The following is an 18,723-nucleotide window of genomic DNA, read 5'->3' as shown; positions in this document are numbered from 1 at the left end:
GTGCCTCGCAGGACGTTACGTTCCACGACTTTATCTAAAGCCTTGATTCCCCCCATCCGCCTTGCTAGAATCGGAGGACGCTCCTTTAGTTTTCTAGCGCCTCAAGGTTGGAACGACTTGCCTGTCCTGCTTAGGAAAGCTGATGATCTGCTCTCCTTTAGAAAAGGACTTAAAACCTGGCTTTTTGCCCAGTAATTGTTCCCCCTGCTTTCTTCGTGTTATGTTTCTCATATTCCTAGGGCTCTTTGCCAAAGCGCCGGGATACTCCTAGGAGTAGCCGTACGCTATAAAAGAGCATTTCTAACATAACATAACATAACATAACATCCACAAATGGTGCGCCAAAGTATCAATACATTAACAGTTTTATCAGACAAACTCCTTCTGCCACAGCTCCATCCTATCCAAAAGGCTGCCAATCAACTTCTTTGCAAGCTAAAGCACACCATAAAGTATTTGCAAAGTGAGACGGAAGTAAAGCATCTGCATATGAGAAAGGGGCACAGGATGTGGTTTTCAATTAAGTTGCTTACAATTTCAGGATCCAATTCTAAGTTCACACCTTGAGTAGTAGGTCCTCCTTTTGTAACAGGGAAGGAGGCATTTCTGCAGTTAGACTTTCACTACTCTCACGCTGCATAACTTTCCTATATACTATACATACAAGTAAAATATTTAATTACCAGGTTATCTCACCACCATGGATCATCTACTCCTAAATCCATTGTGAATGACCTATACGCTGTGGCCATATGTGTATTACTTTGTAAGAAAGTTACCATCTCCTGCAACTATGATGTTTTTTGTGAGATTACTTAATAGGTGCCATGCTGCCCTTCCATGAGATGCTGTTACAGAGAAGAAGCAGTTCTTTCCAGTCCAACTTTACTTACTGATGTTTCCTTCCCTTACTGCCAAATTGTTTCTTGGAAAAAATAAGAGCAGAATTAAATGCTTTTAGAACTGTCCTCCAGGTGTTTTGGTTGGATCTTTTTAGCAGTCTGCTTTCATTTAGGCTTACTATGATAAAGTCAGCCTGTGACGCTATTTCAAAAATGCCATGTTAACAAGATTGTTTGACTACAGATGTTTGCATCTAAAAGAAAATATTTTTCTCTTGCCGAATACCCATCCGGACTCACCATCACTTCCACAGTCCACCAATATCACCCCTCCCCTTCCTCTCTAAAAGCACCCTCTAGAAGGTATCATCTTCTGTGCTGTATAAGAGGTACCTGCTTGCTTCCTATGGTCCCTTACTGATACTGGCAATTGACAATGTAGCATCTTCTTCTCTCCAGATGTGGTTAATGAGTAAAGGAGACAGATGGTCTAGGTATCAATTTGTTAATTACCCTTAATCCCATTTGGATTGTGCCACTTTCTGGCTGCTAAAATGACAGTAGGCCATGCTGTTTAAACTACGTGCCTAAGCAATCTTGTAGAGTAGCTGTGAAGAACTGCCATTTTGTATCTATCTGCTATATATCCTTCATAATTATTTATGACCACCCCAGTGGCAGTCATTTGCACAGTTGAAGCTTTATGAATGACAGCTAAAGGCATTGGGGGTGAGCATACAGTTGCCAAGGGGACCACTGCATGCTGCTCACAATATGTCCTTGCAGCGTGTCATTTAAAGGGTGAGGCTGCACTATAATCAAAATCGCAGTTTAATGTTTTGAATGCTAGGATGGAGGCCTGATTTTCTCTTAGGCTGTAGATTTTGACTGGAGTCTGTGAATCCCACTGAATGGTCACTTTGCACTGTGACACTGGTACATCTGGCCCAAATGTAAATGTAGGTAAATGTTACAATATTTTTAGGGTATTTCAAGCAAGCCAAACTGTCAGTTCCCTGCTCACCATTTTGAAGCTCTGTTAACATTTGATGCAAGCAGCTCTAGGTTCTGTCTCCTGAATGTTTTTTATTTGAAATGGCTTGGCCTCAACTAATTCGGTCATGTTAATGTAAATTTTTATCTACTTGACTACTTTTTGTACTGTGTGGCGCAGGTCCCGCCCCGCAGCTGCACCACCAAAGTGGTGGTGAGACTGTCTGCTAGATTAGGAGTTTCCTTCTGTCAGGCAGGCTGGTTTTTGATGTTCCCATGGCAGTGCCTCTAAAAATAGGCCGCAATGCCAAAAACAGTTCCTGCATGACATGAACTGAGAGGTCTGTGCCATGCAGGAACTGGAACACATGCACAAAGGGGGGCACATGTTGTGCCTCCCCATGCTGGAAAAGACAGGGGGGCTGCCACAGTGTTTATGAAGGAGGAACATCCATGACACCAATGGCGGAGTGGAAACTCTTACTCTTAATATGCTTGGCAGGACTGCAGCGACCTCCTGATCACCGCAACACCACCAGGGAATTGCAGTTCCTTGGCAGGTGCAGCGGGGCTTTGGCTTGCGTGTGTGGAAACTTCTTTCAAAGATAATTGTGGAGTTCAACTGGGGCATGTACATCTTTATGCACTGTCCCTCACCAACCCCACAAGATAAATATCTTCCACATTTTAATTATTGTGCAACATGTTAGATACTGTGACATCAGTGTGGGTTATTTATACATTGTTAAACAAAGAACTCATTAGTACACATTCTGTACAGTGAACTTTAAGACAAAACCTTATTTTGCCCAAAGAATGCATTTGCCAAATTGCTCTGATTAGGAGATTAATGAGTTGACCAACCTTCACCATATCTTCATATTGGAGGAATAGTATATTAAACTCATCCTTGTGTGCATACCAGCCTTTAACATGATCAAACCAGGAGCTAGAGGCCACTGTGTGAAAAAGAAGATATGGTATTGAATTATAAGAACAAGAAAGCATGACCAAATGCACAAAAACAGACACAATGTTGACAGAGGAAAACTAACAAGTTAATAAGGAATCCCAAAAGGCCTCACTCTACTAAAGTCTCTCCATGTAATACAAAGACAACTCATCACACCAAACAAAGCCAAGTATAACAAATATAGATATGGTATGGGGCACACATTCAGTTGCAGATAGCTACAGAAATATAATAAGATTCTGTATTTAGTTCAGGTTTAAATCCATGAATTCTTTTATTTCTTCACAAAGAATCAGAATGATGGTACAGACGGTACAATAGTATAATGAAGTAGATCAATGAACAGCATGATATGACGGAGCAACATGTGCTTCCTCCACTGTAGACTTTCTCAGGGCTCAAAGGCTTGATCTACTGAGGGCAATTACAGGAAGTGGCATGCCTAGTGTACTCCAAAGGGCAAGTGTATTTAATTCTAGGTGCCAAAGTGGTTTTCTTTTTAAGGTTGACTAAGTCACAGATATAGCACTAAATGTAGGTTGTAAAGTCGTGTAGAAGCTTGCATCAAAGTAAATAGAGTCAAAAACACTCCCAAGAAAGGTTTAAGTTTAAGTTTAAATCACTTCTAAAGCGCACGTACACCTTGCGGTTTCATGGCGCTATGGTTCACTGAGCCTCAATTAGCATGGGGGACCGGGAAACAGGAAGAAGATTATAGGGGGAAGGCCTGTGAAAAAAGAAAAGTTTTTAAAGCTTTTCGAAACTGATGATAGTCAGTCAGAGACCTAAGGTGGGGCGGGAGTGAATTCAAAAAACAGGGGGCAATGGTGGAGAATTTGGAGCCTCCCCATTTTTTTCGGCGAAATCGAGGGACAATCAGCAGGTGTTGGGAAGATGATCTCAATTCCCTCGCAGGGGTATAGGCTTTTATTTCAGAAGATATGAAGGCTGGGGCGGATCCTGACTGGGCCTGAAAGGTAATGCAACCCATTTTGAACAATGAGCGTTCACGAATGGGGAGCCAGTGAAGGGATTTCAGAAGCGGGGTGACATGATGGGACTTGGTCAGTTTATAGACTAGGCGAGCGGCCTGGTTCTGCACCAGCTGAAGCCGTCGAACATTGTAAGCTGGCATACCACAATATAAAGCGTTGCCATAATCTAGTCTAGAGACGACCATAGCCAATACGATGAGTTTTAGGGCAGGGAGAGAGAAAAAGCGGGAGACCTTGCGGATGGTGCGAAGGGAGAGGAAAGAAGAGGACACCACAGAGCTCACCTGGGAGTGCAAAGTGAGTTGGTCATTGATCTTGAAACCGAGCGCTTTGACGGAGGGAGACGGGGAAGGGGGGAAACCTAAGGAAGGGGGCCAAAAGAGAGATGACCAGGGGCTGGCACAACCACCTGTCAAAACCAGTTTGGTTTTATCCGGGTTTAGTTTCAGGTGGTTGTGGCTCATCCAGTCCCGGGTAGATGTCATAATAGTGTGAAAGTTGGATATGGAATCGGGGGATGAAGAAAGGGTAAAGATAAGCTGGAGGTCATCCGCATAATTAAATACGGAGACCTCCATTTGTTGAAGGGCAAAAATAAGAGGGGCAATGTAAAGATTGAATAGCAGTGGGGAGAGGGAAGAACCCTGGGGGACCCCGCAAGGCACTTTACAGGGCTCAGCCGAAAAATCGCCCAACCGCACTGCTTGGGTGCGGTCCCTTAGGAAGGAGGACAACCAGACCAAGGCTACCCCGCCGATCCCGGCCGCCCCGACACGGGAAAGTAAGATGGAATGGTCCACCGTGTCGAAGGCGGCGGACAGGTCGAGGAGGACCAGGGCCTGGGGATGGTTGGTGTCCATGCCTTCTCTAAGGTTGTCAAGGACGGATAGCGCCACAGCCTCGGTGGAATGAGCGGGGCGAAATCTGGCTTGACGAGATGCCAAAACCTGGTTTTCTTCTACAAAGATGGTGAGAGCTTGGGTCACATGCCGTTCCAGTACTTTCCCTAAAAAGGGGAGTAAGGAGATGGGACGGAAGTTGACAGGAGCAGAGGGGTCAGCACCAGGTTTTTTTAGATTAGGAAGAATAGTGGCTGCTTTTAAGAATGGAGGAACAACGCCCTGAGATAAGGAGCCATTGAGAAAAGAAAGTGGAGGTAGCCAGCAAGTAGTAAAAATAAGCCTAAGGATGTGAGCGGGGCAAGGGTCTAGAGGGGAACCTGATTTGACCAAGGAAAGTAGGGAGAGAAAAGATTCTTCCGTTAAGGGGGGAAATGAGTCAAAACGGGCCTTTGCAGGAGGGCTGGGGGGGCTGTAAAAGGAAAGAGAAGGGGGAGGAATATTGACTTTGATTTTATCGATTTTATCCAAAAAAAAAAGAATTCAAGGAGTCACAAAGAAACTGTGAAGGAGGGGGTTTAAGAGAGGTTCTATCAGCATAAGCGAGATTATGGACGATGGAAAAAATTTCTTTTTAGTGGATAAGATAGTTTTCTTGTATTGCGCCAGGAGGGAGATGTACTGGGTTTTAAGGTAGGGGCAGTAATGACGTCTCCAGGCTCGTTCGGCGTGGCGAACTAAGAGTTTCAGGGTCTTGAGTTCCTCACTGAACCAGCGATTGGAGTCATTAGGCCGTTTAGAAGAGACTCGTCGGAAAGGTGCAATCGAGTCGCAACCTGACTGGAGCCATGAGTTAATGGCATCAGCTTGGATTGAGAGCTGTAATCCTAATAGGTCTGGGCAAAGGGGAAGGAGTGTAGAAGCCACTAAGGATGCATTAATCCGGCCCCAAGAGCGTGCCCAGATGTTTTTGGGAAGGGGGGGCTTGGAGGTTGGGTCAGATGGTAAAGAAAAAGAAATCAAAAAATGATCAGACCAGGAGCAGGGAGAGATAGAGAGAGACACTATAGGACAGTTGAGAGACCAGATCAGGTCAAGAGTGTGACCCAGATTGTGAGTGGGGGAGTGAACATAGGAGTTGAAATTAAGAGAACGAAGGGTATCTGAAAATTCTTTAGAATTAGAGCATTCTGCGGGGTCCGAGGGCCAAAAGTTGAAATCGCCTATCACCATGACGGAGGAATTATTGACCGCTAGGGTGGCCACCAACTCTTGGAACCCAGGGAGAAAGGCTTGCGACGGTTGTGGGGGACGGTACATAAGTAAGCAGGTGAGAGGAACTTTGAGGGAAAGAGAACGGACAACTAGAAAGTCCGAAGTGGCAATAGAGGGAAAAGTAAGAGGTTGAAAAAGGAGTTCTTTTCGAGCGATCAAAGCAACACCCCCACCCACTTTATCCGCGGGTCGGTCTGCTCGAAGCGCGTAGTAAGTGGCGGGGAGAGCCGCTAATAGGGAAGGAAGAGAGCTATCGCGAAACCAGGTCTCTGTGAGGAATAAGAGATCAGGTTTGTGTAGGTCTAAAAGAACAGAAAGCTTGTGATAGTGTTTACCAGCAGAGCGCGTGTTAAGGTAATAGATAGATAGAGAAACGGGGGTGGGTGCGGCAGAGTGCTCAGGACGGGAGGCAGGGGGATATAAAGGTGAATAAGACGGGGAAGAGAGGGGGGGTGTGAGGGGGCTGAGAGTCCCAAATTGTCAATGTGAGAGATCACTGAATCATTAATCAGCCAGGGGCCTTGAAGGCTGGACCGTTGGGCCGACGAATAATGTCTCAGTGGGGCAGGGGGGGGTGGCCCTTGGTCCGGTCGGTTGCGGACAGGCGCAGACGGGCTTGCCTTAGGCGCGCCTTAGGCGCGCATCCGGCGCGCCCGCTGCGCCCGTCCGCTGCGCTTCCGGAAAGGACACATACTTTATACCAGTGACGTGGGGGTTGGGAGGGGGCGTGGCCTATGCAAGTGGGCGTGTCCCGCCGGTCGCGGGGAATGTCGGCAAGATGGTCCAGACACCTCACCCGCTGCAGCGATAGATCCGCTGTGCGGGGGCGTCAGTGCCTGAAGCAAATGAGAGCCCAAGGGGTGAGTGAAGGACAGTTTTAAAAACACACAATTATACAATTTTTAAAATGATCACTAAGAGCGCTGCTCCCGGCTGTGCCTCATGAGGAATCGGTGTAATGGCTGGCGCTTGTGATTAGCGCTTAAGTAAGAGCCTGGTGGAGGGGGCGTGGCCTACGCAAGTGGGCGTGTCCCGCCGGTCGCGGGGAATGGCGGCAAGAAGGTCCAGACACCTCACCCGCTGCAGCGATAGATCCGCTGTGCGGGGGCGTCAGTGCCTGAAGCAAATGAGAGCCCAAGGGGTGAGTGAAGGACAGTTTTAAAAACACACAATTATACAATTTTTAAAATGATCGCTAAGAGCGCTGCTCCCGGCTGTGCCTCAGGAGGAATCGGTGTAATGGCTGGCGCTTGTGATCAGCGCTTAAGTAAGAGCCTGGTGGAGGGGGCGTGGCCTACGCAAGTGGGCGTGTCCCGCCGGTCGCGGGGAATGGCGGCAAGAAAGTCCAGACACCTCACCCGCTGCAGCGATAGATCCGCTGTGCGGGGGCGTCAGTGCTTGAAGCAAATGAGAGCCCAAGGGGTGAATGAAGGACAGTTTTAAAAACACACAATTATACAATTTTTTAAATGATCGCTAAGAGCGCTGCTCCCGGCTGTGCCTCAGGAGGAATCGGTGCAATGGCTGGCGCTTGTGATCAGCGCTTAAGTAAGAGCCTGGTGGAGGGGGCGTGGCCTACACAAGTGGGCGTGTCCCGCTGGTCGCGGGGAATGGTGGCAAGAAGGTCCAGACACCTCACCCGCTGCAGCGATAGATACGCTGTGCGGGGGCATCAGTGCCTGAAGCAAATGAGAGCCCAAGGGGTGAGTGAAGGACAGTTTTAAAAACACACAATTATAACAATTTTAAAATGATCGCTAAGAGCGCTGCTCCCGGCTGTGCCTCAGGAGGAATCGGTGTATGCACAAGTAATGAAAAGGCTCGAAAGCAGGGAACTTATCCAAATGATAATGTGCATGTTCCAGGATGGACGTGAAAAGGGCCAGGATATGCCAATAGGAAGAGCACAAATCTGCTGTAGTGTTATGGATACACCATGTTGCATCTACTATTCAAGGCACCTTCAATGAAAAAATATTGAAGCCCAGATAGCACATCAACAACAAACCAGTTTTGCCTCCGACACCTTCCCACAATGATCATTCTTCAAACTCATTTCTTGCAGACCTTGCCAACACCCTCAGGTCCTTAAAATCCGCCTCCAGTGAAATTATTGTGTAGTGATTGAGTGTAGTTCACAGTTTTCACCACTTGTATGAACTCAAAGAAGGTAACGCACCCAATAGCCTGGTATATCAGTTGGATCAACACCAGGAGGATGATTGGCAGGACGAGTTTTCAAATTTGAAACTAGTTAGACCAACTAGGGCACAATCAGGAGAAGAATATTTTGAAGGAACCCATGATTAACACATTTCTGCTGATGTTCTGGCAAGGGATAATTCAGGTGAGCGCACCAGAGCGTTATATTTCAAGGATAATGTTTTCATCGTAATTAGCGTTTAAACACTTCTTGACTCATTTTGATTTTTGTAACTTTATACTTGGACCCTTATTGACTTATCGCAATGGTTGTTGAAATCAAACTAATCATGTTCATTGTGTGACTTGGGTTCATTGTGTGACTTGGTGGCCGGTTCCTAAAGCATAACATTTCCAGGAAGGGTATGTGTGCACATCTAATATGTGCTCTAGCCCTGGTGGGGTGAGTTATCTGATCATGTGCACAGGTACTACTTTATGCTGCATGTAGATCCAGTGTGCGTTCTAGTGGTAGCACGTCATCACACTGGAAACTGATCCAGTCATTGCCTCTTCTCCAAGGAATCCATTCAGCACATCATTGTGCTGGTGCCCTGCTTTCCCACAGATCAAGCATGCGTGCTTTCAAAGCTCCACAGTGTAAACGTGGCCCGTGACACACAATGATTAGTAGAGCCATCTCATGGTGGATTGCAGACATTTTGCATGAAAATAACTGCAAATAAAGCAAATGGGTATCCGCAATCTGCAACCACATGTTGCAAGGAGCGATTAGACCTGAACTTCTGGGAGGCAGTGGGGTAAAATTTCAAGCAAGCGGGCAGGGCTAAAATTCAAGCAAGGGATGTGGCTATCACTTCAAGCAAGTGGGCAGAACTACCTCACAGCCAATAGGAAAAAATGTGCTTTGTAAACATAGCAAGAATACAACAAATTTACTCATTGGCTACTGTCAGTGATCTTTGAAAGGGGATTGAGTGCATTGAAAACTATTGAGAACTTTCTACGGATTTTAAGAATAATTTTACTGGTTCTGAAAGGAGCATTCATGGTAATGATCAATCTCTGAATCCTCCTTCCACAGAAATATCTTTAAACGGTGCAGAAGCTCTTTGCTCTTGTTTGATACTACAAGGATTTCTCTTCAATCTGCAAATATGCCAGGCAAAGCATCTCAAAACAGAACTTTCATTTTAACCAATTTCTCCACAGACCTAGATATGATTTACCTGTGTGTATTCGGCGCAAAAACGTTAAGGACCACGCAAGCATCTTTACTGTCTCTCAGTCAAGCTTGAGCCAGACTTTTTGAAAGGCCAGAGAAATGTGATCTGATGCCTATTTACAGTTCATTGGGTACAACTTCACTCTATTCTACATCATTGGAATGCAGAGCCTTAGAGCTATGATCTGTTAATTCCTGTTTCAAGTTCACTGCATCCTCAGTTGAACTCTGGTTAATCCCAAAATCCTTAATGAGAGGTTTTCTTCTTCATGCAGGTTTTCATTTAGTGATAACAAAGGACGTCAGCTCCTTAAATGGGGTACTACTTTGAAGACACAGTCAGCTCAAAGGTGATGAGTCATTGACAGCCCACAGGCAATCTTCAAACAGAAGTTCTGTTACAGTATGTCGATCTCTGCCACTGCCAACATCAAATAAAGGGACAATATGTTCTCCTACAAACAGACAACACAGTGACTGTGCTTATACAAACAGAGAAGCTCAATCATGTTCTCTCTGTCTAATAGTCCTAGAGTTAGAGGCTTGGATGGAATCTTCCCTCCTTAAAGGCTTTCTACATCAGGAGTCAGACAGAAGAACACATTAAGCAGGATATTTTCATCCTCTCAAACACCTCCCATCCATCTTCAGGTGATTATGTCAAAGGTTCTGGGTCCCTTTTGTAGACCTGTGTGCCTCTCCTTTAAATGCCCAACTGCCTAAATTCTTCTCCCACTTTCCCATACCAATGGTTTGGAAGGTGGATGCTTTTCGTCGTCCTTTAGCTTTGTCATCCACTCTGTTCCTTCCCTCCTTTACCATTGATTCCTCATATATTTCTATGTAATCATGACAAAGCAGCAGATGTTGTTTAGTTTTCATTCTGGCTACGCAGGCTCCGGTACCCCTTTTTTGCAAATAGGACACATTACAACGCATGCGATATATCGCATGCAATTAGAACGCGTTCATTACAAGGATCGTGTTGTTACATAGCATACCGGATGCTTGTATCCGTGGATTGAACCTACTCCACAGACCTATCTGTTGTACCAACAACCAGGTTCAGAGTCACAGTCGGATCATCAGACTGAGAGACATATATTCAGTGGTGGTAGGTGTCCATCAATTACTGGTCTGTCTGTGAGTACTCCCACTATATGTACCTTGGGAGACGTATAATTGTATGAAACAGCTGGTAATACATACGTGCAACCTGGGTTCACCTTTTGTTCAGAGATGCCCACGGTATGTCGTAATTTAACCCCTTGGTGGATGTTGACAATCGATGTATCCAACGCTGTTCAGTTCTGAAAAGTGTGTGTTGTGTGCTACCAGGGAGGTGTTCTAGTACCAGCCATTCAAGTGATTCTGATTTGTGCCCTTTCTGATGATAGTGAGTGTACATCTTGGTAGTCAATCTGCGGCACTTTTGTCTCTTCCCACACCTATGTACAACTGTACAGGCTACAAAATCTATTGTCTGAAGGTTGCTCTTCTCGGCAGGGAGTACTTAGGTATTTCCTCCCTAAAATTTGGTACATTATTCACAGAGAGTTACAATATTAAATGACAACAGTGTGCATATTTTATTATGTGATAGGTGAAAGGATGATATTTGGACCTGGTTTGCCTTCTAAAATTACAAGGATGAGGGCTGAAGAGATAATGTTTCGATTACTTACCAGTGCATTTTTTTTTACCCCGGATCCTACTAATCCTCATCATATACATTACAAAAAGCCTACAATTCTCTGACTTCAACTTTCGAGTTGGCTAGAATAAGTCAGGGCATAAGCCAGGAAGCCATATCCCTTATTGTGGGTGTGATCTATCTTTTCAGCATGCTACTGATTTCTTCCTGTCTGGAGATAGGCTAACCACACAACTGGTGACTGTGAAGAGACCCAAATTGATAACGAGAAATGAAGATTACTGGAAAGTAATCAGGACATTAGTGATTCTGCCATAATATGATGATACATACAGATGTTTAAAAATTCCCATGTAGACCACAAGCCCTCTGAAAACCTATTCGTCTTGGATTGGTCAGCCTCAACATTCCTGATAGAGTGCTGGGAATTGTATTTCTGATGTTATGCAGTCTTTTTCTCTGTGGTCTGTTTTATTCCTGATTAAAGTCGAATTGTCCACTAGTCAAAGACGTGCATATTTATTTAGCTGCCTCAGTGTAATGAGTGGCAGCTTCTTATTAGAAATAAATTAGCTGCAGCCCCATAGTGTGACAATTGTATACACTGCACACTGGATTTCTGGGCCAGGTGTGAGAACATAGCTGGAATTGCCAGAATAAAAGAAGGACACCTTTAACTGTGAGATGTTATGTATGATGCCGACATTTATGCAGTGTAGTTGCACCATTTGTATGGTCTCACAGCGCATCATATAGGTGTTGAATACAAGGATGGACAAACCTCTGCCCTAGTTATCCCATTGCTGACTCTATTCCGATGCCCCTGTACTACACCCATACTGCCCTGCTCACTAAAAACCATTCTTTGCTATGCATCAGATAATTTATTGTAGAGAGGGAAGGACAGGAAGCACAAGGGTGCTGAATTTCAGGAGAGGAGTAATGTGAGGAATGACAATGTGATATACCCAGATTCACAGCACCCATAATACACATTGCTTTTGCCCACAGTTGCATGGGAAGGCCTATTCACTGAGGATCATTGGAAATGACAAGCTATGCGCGTTGGGCAGTGCAGGTAACAAACTGTATCCCCTTGTGAGAATGATCTGAAGATGTTGCAAAAGAGGAAGAGAGGATAGGCTGGAGAAAAGGTGGGAGACGCAGAATCAATTCACCAAATCGCCACGAAATAGGTAATGTAAAAGTAAAAAAGAAAATGCATGGCACAGCACAACAGGAACTACATCACCCAAAATACACATTCTTTAAGCCAGCATTTAATTGGGAGGAGAGGTGCACCCGAGTTGAGAAGAATGCAGCATTTATTGGACTTACTCTATGGAACCTAGGGGCAAATTTATTAATATTTCACTCAATGCAGCAACCAACTGCACTGTACAGAAATGCATGAAAGCGAGTGAGCAGGACAACATGATAACTACGAAAATATGCCACTGCTGCTGTCTTTCTAAGCACTAGTACACAATCAGGCTGCCCAGTGCCACGGTCAGACCATTCCACTCTAGTACAAAGGTGTATGTGTAAGTCAAGCATAGGTTTTGCACTGAAGGAATAGCCTTCTAGTGCAAATCACTCTGACCCAGATTTACTAATCTTTCACACAATGCAGCAAGGGTACTTGTTGCGCTGCATTGCGTGAAAGGGCAAGAGCAGAAATGTGCCATATTTACTAACGTATGGTGCACTTATGATGTCTCTTTGCACTGGTGCACTTCTTGCAGCCTAGCACCAATGCATGTACCTTTATGCCACAAAACAAGAGTGCCTGTATTTTGGTCAGAATCATTTATTTTGCAGTAAGGGATATCTTCCGGTAAAAAAAAAAAAAACTATTGTTAGAGCTTTATTTGTATTTGTATGCGTGGTGCAGAATGCAGTTCAAGTACATAGAGGAAGTAATGAATAGAAATAAAAATATTTCTCTTTGTACGGTAGCCTAAGATAAGGGCACTCCTTTGGCGCATTCCCAGGTTGACAGGCTTTAGTAAATCTGGGTTTGTGTCAAAATACATTCATTGATGCACAGGAATGCCTATTTTATGCCCATATAATTTCCTTTCCAATTCAAAGTAAACAGGCTGCCTTGAGTAACTTTTTTTTATTTACAAAGCCACGCAAAGTCACACAAGTTGTGCTGTGCATGGGTCTGTAAATCCCGAAATATATTTTGAGTTTGTGCCTGCCCCCAAAAAGTGGAGGACAAATGAGGCAAAATGTTAGTACATCCGGGCCTATGTTTAGACTAAGGGGCTTATTTAGGAGAGCTCTCTTATGTCACTTTTGCAACATGTAAAGGGATAAATGCATTACACAGGGCTCTTATAAAGATTTATGAAGCCACGCAAAGACACCCAGCATGGAATTGAGTGGCCTCATAAATCATGAGAAAGGTGAGGCAGCGCAGATCGCTGAGTTGCCTTACTCTGCACAGGGAGGTGTTCCAAGGGCATTGCAAAGTGGATTCACACGCAACTTCGATTGAATTTCACTCTGCCTCAGATTTACAAAGTGATGTAAAACTGTGGAAGCACCAAATCCTGTATGTCTCCTAAGGTGAGGCATAACAAAAAGAAATATGTGTATTTCTCCTAGTTTTTTTCCCCTTTCCATGTTTGCTGCTTTCTGGAGCACACATAAAAAGAGGAAAACACCTTATAGGATTGTTTTTGTGTAGGATGGTGCCCCTTGCTGCACAAGAACAATTTTGCCTGCAACTGAAGCACCCTTTTACCATGGTGCTAGGGTACCTACGTTGGTGCTAGGCTGCCAAAAGGGCACCAGCTCACGCTTAAATCTGGTGCATTCCTGCCCCTTCATTTTCATGTAGGGAAGCACAGTAGGCGCCTCACTGCGTTGTCCTATGCCAAAATACCATACATGAGGCCCTAACTTTACACATTTTACAACTTCGGATGTGTTCTGTAGAGTGAAGCATAAAAGCTAAGCTTGTAAAGATAGGAGAAATAAACATGTTTTTCTTACTTTGTGCTTGCCTCAGGAGGTGTGTTTTTTTGGGTGAAAAGCCCAATCTACATTTGGTAGAGAAAAGTACTTTGGGTTAAAAAACAAAAGAAAAGATTGTTGTCAGAGTGGAAACGACCATGTAGGAAGACCCTTTGATGGAAACTAAAGCAAAGTATCACAGAGCACTAGTTTATAATACTTTTAGGAATCTTTCCAGTGAAAATAAGATATGACCCTCCTGCTCTACTGGCACACATTCAACCTGCCTACTGCATAGGGCTTTGTGTAAAAAAATGTTTTACCCTAGGAACACCCAGGTACTATAGATGGAACACCCCATATGGCATACATTAGTGCATAGTTATATTTGTGTTACTTTCTTTCACTATCCAGCTCAAAACAAGTTTTACACCGGAAAGTATATAGTTTATCAGCACTTAGAGAAACTTTTGTAACTTTGCAATGGTGCAAAGCATTGTTAAATATGGCCTCCAATGTAAAAATGAATTTTTCCTATTTTCACTTTCTGTTTAAATAGTAGCTTGTATTGTTAATTTTTTCAAAGCACTAAAAGCAAAACCACTATTAACAATTAGGCTCTAATATTATGCACATTATTTTCAGGTGGAGCCTATAGCGTCAGCGCGCATGCGGTGCTCGCTTTGTGAGGCATGCAGTAATGGAGTATGGAGTGGAAGCTCCGTAGAAGCTGCATTCACTTTCTGCCCTGTTTTTTTTTTAATTGACTTGTGTCATTGTCCTTCCTAAATGTTGCCGTCTGATTGAATATGAGGCTTGTTAGTCCTTCCTTATTATGGCCATGTCGTCATTTGTACCCTCCCATGGCTAGTGGCCCCTTCACTTTGAGTGTTACACAGTACGGTACTTTGTGTTATTTAGACTTTGAGCACTACTTTGTCTGTCCTTCTGGCCCCCTTCTCCCCCCTCCCCGCACTCCTGTTGTCCGTGCTCCCCTCTACCCATTGTCCGTAATGCAAAACATTAGGTCTCGCGTAAATGCTAGTCCTATTGCATTGCAAATGCTTGTCATTCTATTCGCTTTTGAATTTTTTACTGAGCCACACATGTAACTAAATCAATGTCCATTTTTTTTGCTTAGTATATACCTGGAAGGCTTCACTGTTTTTAAGACTTTGTTTGATTTTTATTTAGCGTTCTTATGGCTAACCAAAAAGGTAATTAACAGATCCCCTAAACATAATTAGCCCAAACTATGTCAATCTATGTCACTCAAATGTTTTGCTCATGCTCAGGTATGTCAATGGCTCCTCTCCTTTATTCTGTCCAAGTACTCTCATAATGACCACAGAAAGCCTATCTATTAATAGCACACATTCAGATCAAGATACAGCCTCTTGGCGCTGTAGATAAAAACAATCGTGAGGCCCTCAGACCAACAAGGGTGAGCAAAATGTTTATTTTTGAACAAAAAACACGCATGTATTCAAATTCTTGATCACAAAGATAGAAATGACCAGCACCCCTGCGAAGTCACCGCGCACCTTATTGGAATCCTGTCTGAACATTTCTTGGCTGCTTGTATTTTCCAGGTTACAGGTCAACGTCCGATAAGTAGAAAGACAAAAGACACCAAAGACTCTGATCACACTTTTGTGTGCACGAGCTACAGGAATGGTAAAAGAAATGGAGGAAGTAGCCCTCTTTGGATTCATACCGTAAGCGAAGAGATGGAGACACTGGTCAGAGGGACATACTCTATGACAGCAGTCCAACGGAGCGCAGTCCAAGAGGAGGAAACTCGGAAACGTGCCAGCAGGAGTTCCGTCTCTCAGCAAACAGAGGTCAAAAGATGTAACTGTAATTGGATTTATATAGCGCTTACTACCATTCAACACTAGTTGAAGTGCTCGCGGAGTCAATCTATAGGATATTGCCAAAAATGTATGGGTCTAAATCAAGTTAGAGATTTTGTGACCGCGTAAGTGGTCTCGGGGGCAATAACACAGGGCAAAGGGTTTTGTTTTTTTACCAGAAGTACAGTGTCAGTGTAAGGATTTTTGGGGTCCCGGCCGGGCAAGACATATCTGGGGACCCTTGTTCGGAACAATTTTGAATATTATTCATTCTAATTCAAGCCCACATGAGGACTGCTAAACAATCTTTCAGAAAGTGAGTCATACAAAAACAGTTGAAATATGCCCCAAAAATATTCACGTTAACAGTGGGCAAAGAGCTATTGAGTCAGATGTAGGGGTAGACAGAGGATAGTGGTTGACTTATAAAAAAGAGGATCACTTTCTCCGGGCCCTTGACAGGTGGGTTCCTGGGCAAATGCCCAATGTGCCCATGCCTTAAAATGTCTGAGCTGAAGTGTTAGCGGTGGATGAGCCCTTGCAACCTCAACCCTGGCTCAATCAGGATGTCTGACTATGGCTCTGTGTGATATCCTGTTGGACCCTCAAGCCTAACACCAGCCGAGCCTGGCTCCCACAGTGACCCTTCATCCCTTGGGGTTGCCAACTATTCCATCTCTGCGTGACAAAGTGCATTTGCCTGTTGCATTACACCAGAAGCCCAATGTACATTATTTTTCCATTTGTCTGAAATATCTCAGTTCTGCTGAGATGCATTTCAGACAAAAGGGAAAAATACAGTGCATCTTCATTTCCTTTCGTTAGAAATAAAGGTGTCCTTGTGTAACGTGACGGGTGCTCATGTGAAGCGCGCCAATACCTTCGGGTCGAGATTGCGCTATATAAAAACTGAAAAAAAAAGAACACTTGTCTCTGTGCTCCCTGTCGGTTGAGCTTCCAGGTGGCTCCCCACCCTGTAAGGCAGGGGTCTTCAAACTGTGGGGCGCGACCCCCAGGGGGGCCGTGGAGTGGTGTGAAGGGGGTCGCGCCTTCACAGTAACACTTCTGCCAAGGCCCCCGTCCTTTGTCTAAGCCCGGGCTGTTGCACTACTGGGGGCTCAGCCAGAGGTGTAACACAGCCCCCCCCCCGCAGCTCCCGGTGAATGCCCGGCCATCAGAAACCCAAGGCTGCATTCTCATGCTAATGCCGGGCGCCTCGGGGTGGGGGCTAAAGCTTGAGTACCGGGCGAGGTGCAAGTCTGCATGTTCTGCTTCTCCATCCTGACAAACAAATGCGGCACTTGACCCCCTCGACCTCCTCTGGCTGAACAGGACACGCACTGTCCCTAAAGCTGTATTCGATTTAACAAGTCAAATCAGGATTATTTTATTACTCAACGCCCCTACCAGTATTACAAAGAAGAACATGCAATAACTGAAACAAAAAATAAATACCGGTGACTTTGCATTTAATCATTTGGGAAGAGAATGAGCCATTGGACTGTGTCTGGGAGGACAAAGTAAATGATAAAACCAGGAAACTGGAATTACAGAATATTGATTCTTATCAGGCTAAGTAGAGAAAATTGAGGTTGGTACATAGCAGTAAGTTTCTTAACAACTGATGAAGATGGCATGCGTATGTAAAACGTGATGTTTGTAAAAACAACGGTTTGCAGGGAAATACAGATTTTTGGGAGTTTCAACAGCCAGCAAACAAAATGCACATATAATTCTTTTTTGAGACTTTTTTAAAACAACTAATGTAGCCAGGGGCTGAGACAGATGTTTTTCCAGCAAAAGGGCAGTTTATTTGCTAAAAAGTCATAAATTATGTTCTTTAAATTAACGAGAATTAGTGCTTATGCTTTTTAGTGAAAAGGTGGTGTTTTGGGGAGTAGCAGAAGAAATATCAAAAGGTTCATCACTTAAAAAGACATACAATTCCTGTTCAAGAAGAAAATATCACCTAGTTTGAAATCGGGGCTACCGGAATGGCATTGTTACAGGACTCTTAATACACCTTCTACCAACTCAATATTAATTTCACCCATTCTTGTGAGTGTTTCTAATACATGGCTTTGCCCAGCTTATCACTTGACCCGTTTACATTCCAATAGCATTGTACAAGGATCTAAAATGGTGACCCAAACATCACCAAGGCCCTTATTACAAGTTAGCAGGTTTTAGTTGTGAGTATGCTGAGTGTGTGGAATCTTGTTTTCAGCTGGTATTCCAGCAACTAAATGTTTTTGTTCCTGGCATGGGGAGTGACTATGCGGACCAACGAGTCCCAGATAAAAAACCTGTATGTTTTTCCTGATTTGGGGGGCTGCTAAACTAACATTTTTACCTGCTCTCAGTAGTTGAAAAATGTCAAGAGAGGGGTGGAGCAAAAAGCCAGTAGCCTGGCTCAGACAGTATTGTTTAACCATACTTTGGCTCTCATTGCAAGATGGCAGAGCAACACCACAGGGACTACACAGGGTTGCAATTATGATAAATACAAACAGTGGTACGATTGCTACCCCTAAGCCCATACATGAGCATCTGAAATTAAAAAATATGGCACTTGACCTCCGACCTCCTCAGGCTGAACAGGACACCCCATCGTACCACCGTCCCTAAAGCCGTTGAAAATATATAACAATATTTAAGAAATTCGGATTGAGATTAGGCATATTAATTATTATATCCATACACATTTTAACAGTGCAAAAAAGTTGGGGGAGGGGGGGAGGATTTGGTTAAGAAACCTGGGTTTTTTACATAGTGGCCCAATTGCAATCCAAAACAGGCCAAGGGGTGGGGGAAGGCATTGGAAATTCCAAGGGCAGTGACTTGGCTATGAGAAATAAAAGGGTTTGCGTTGTTGCTTTATTTGGTGAAGGGGTTATTTCTCCAACAGCATGATAAACAGAAACACGGATAGCTTCCGTCT

At 44.2% G+C, this 18,723-nt stretch overlaps 1 protein-coding gene across 1 annotated transcript in view; it reads right to left on the bottom strand.

The window, feature by feature from the left end:
* LOC144763175 (amine sulfotransferase-like) overlaps positions 1-18,723 on the bottom strand; it is a 381,067-nt gene that overhangs the window by 128,486 nt on the left and 233,858 nt on the right. The window contains exon 5 of the mRNA XM_078648521.1: positions 2,700-2,794. Within this exon, the coding sequence (XP_078504647.1) occupies positions 2,700-2,794 (95 nt within the window). The remainder of the gene's footprint in view (positions 1-2,699; positions 2,795-18,723) is intronic.

This window comes from Lissotriton helveticus, chromosome 6 (genome assembly GCF_964261635.1).
Source record: "Lissotriton helveticus chromosome 6, aLisHel1.1, whole genome shotgun sequence".
In the NCBI taxonomy this organism is placed as follows: Eukaryota; Metazoa; Chordata; class Amphibia; order Caudata; family Salamandridae; genus Lissotriton; species Lissotriton helveticus.
The sequence above is the reverse complement of the archived record's forward strand: the minus strand, read 5'-3'. Positions and strand labels throughout refer to the sequence as shown.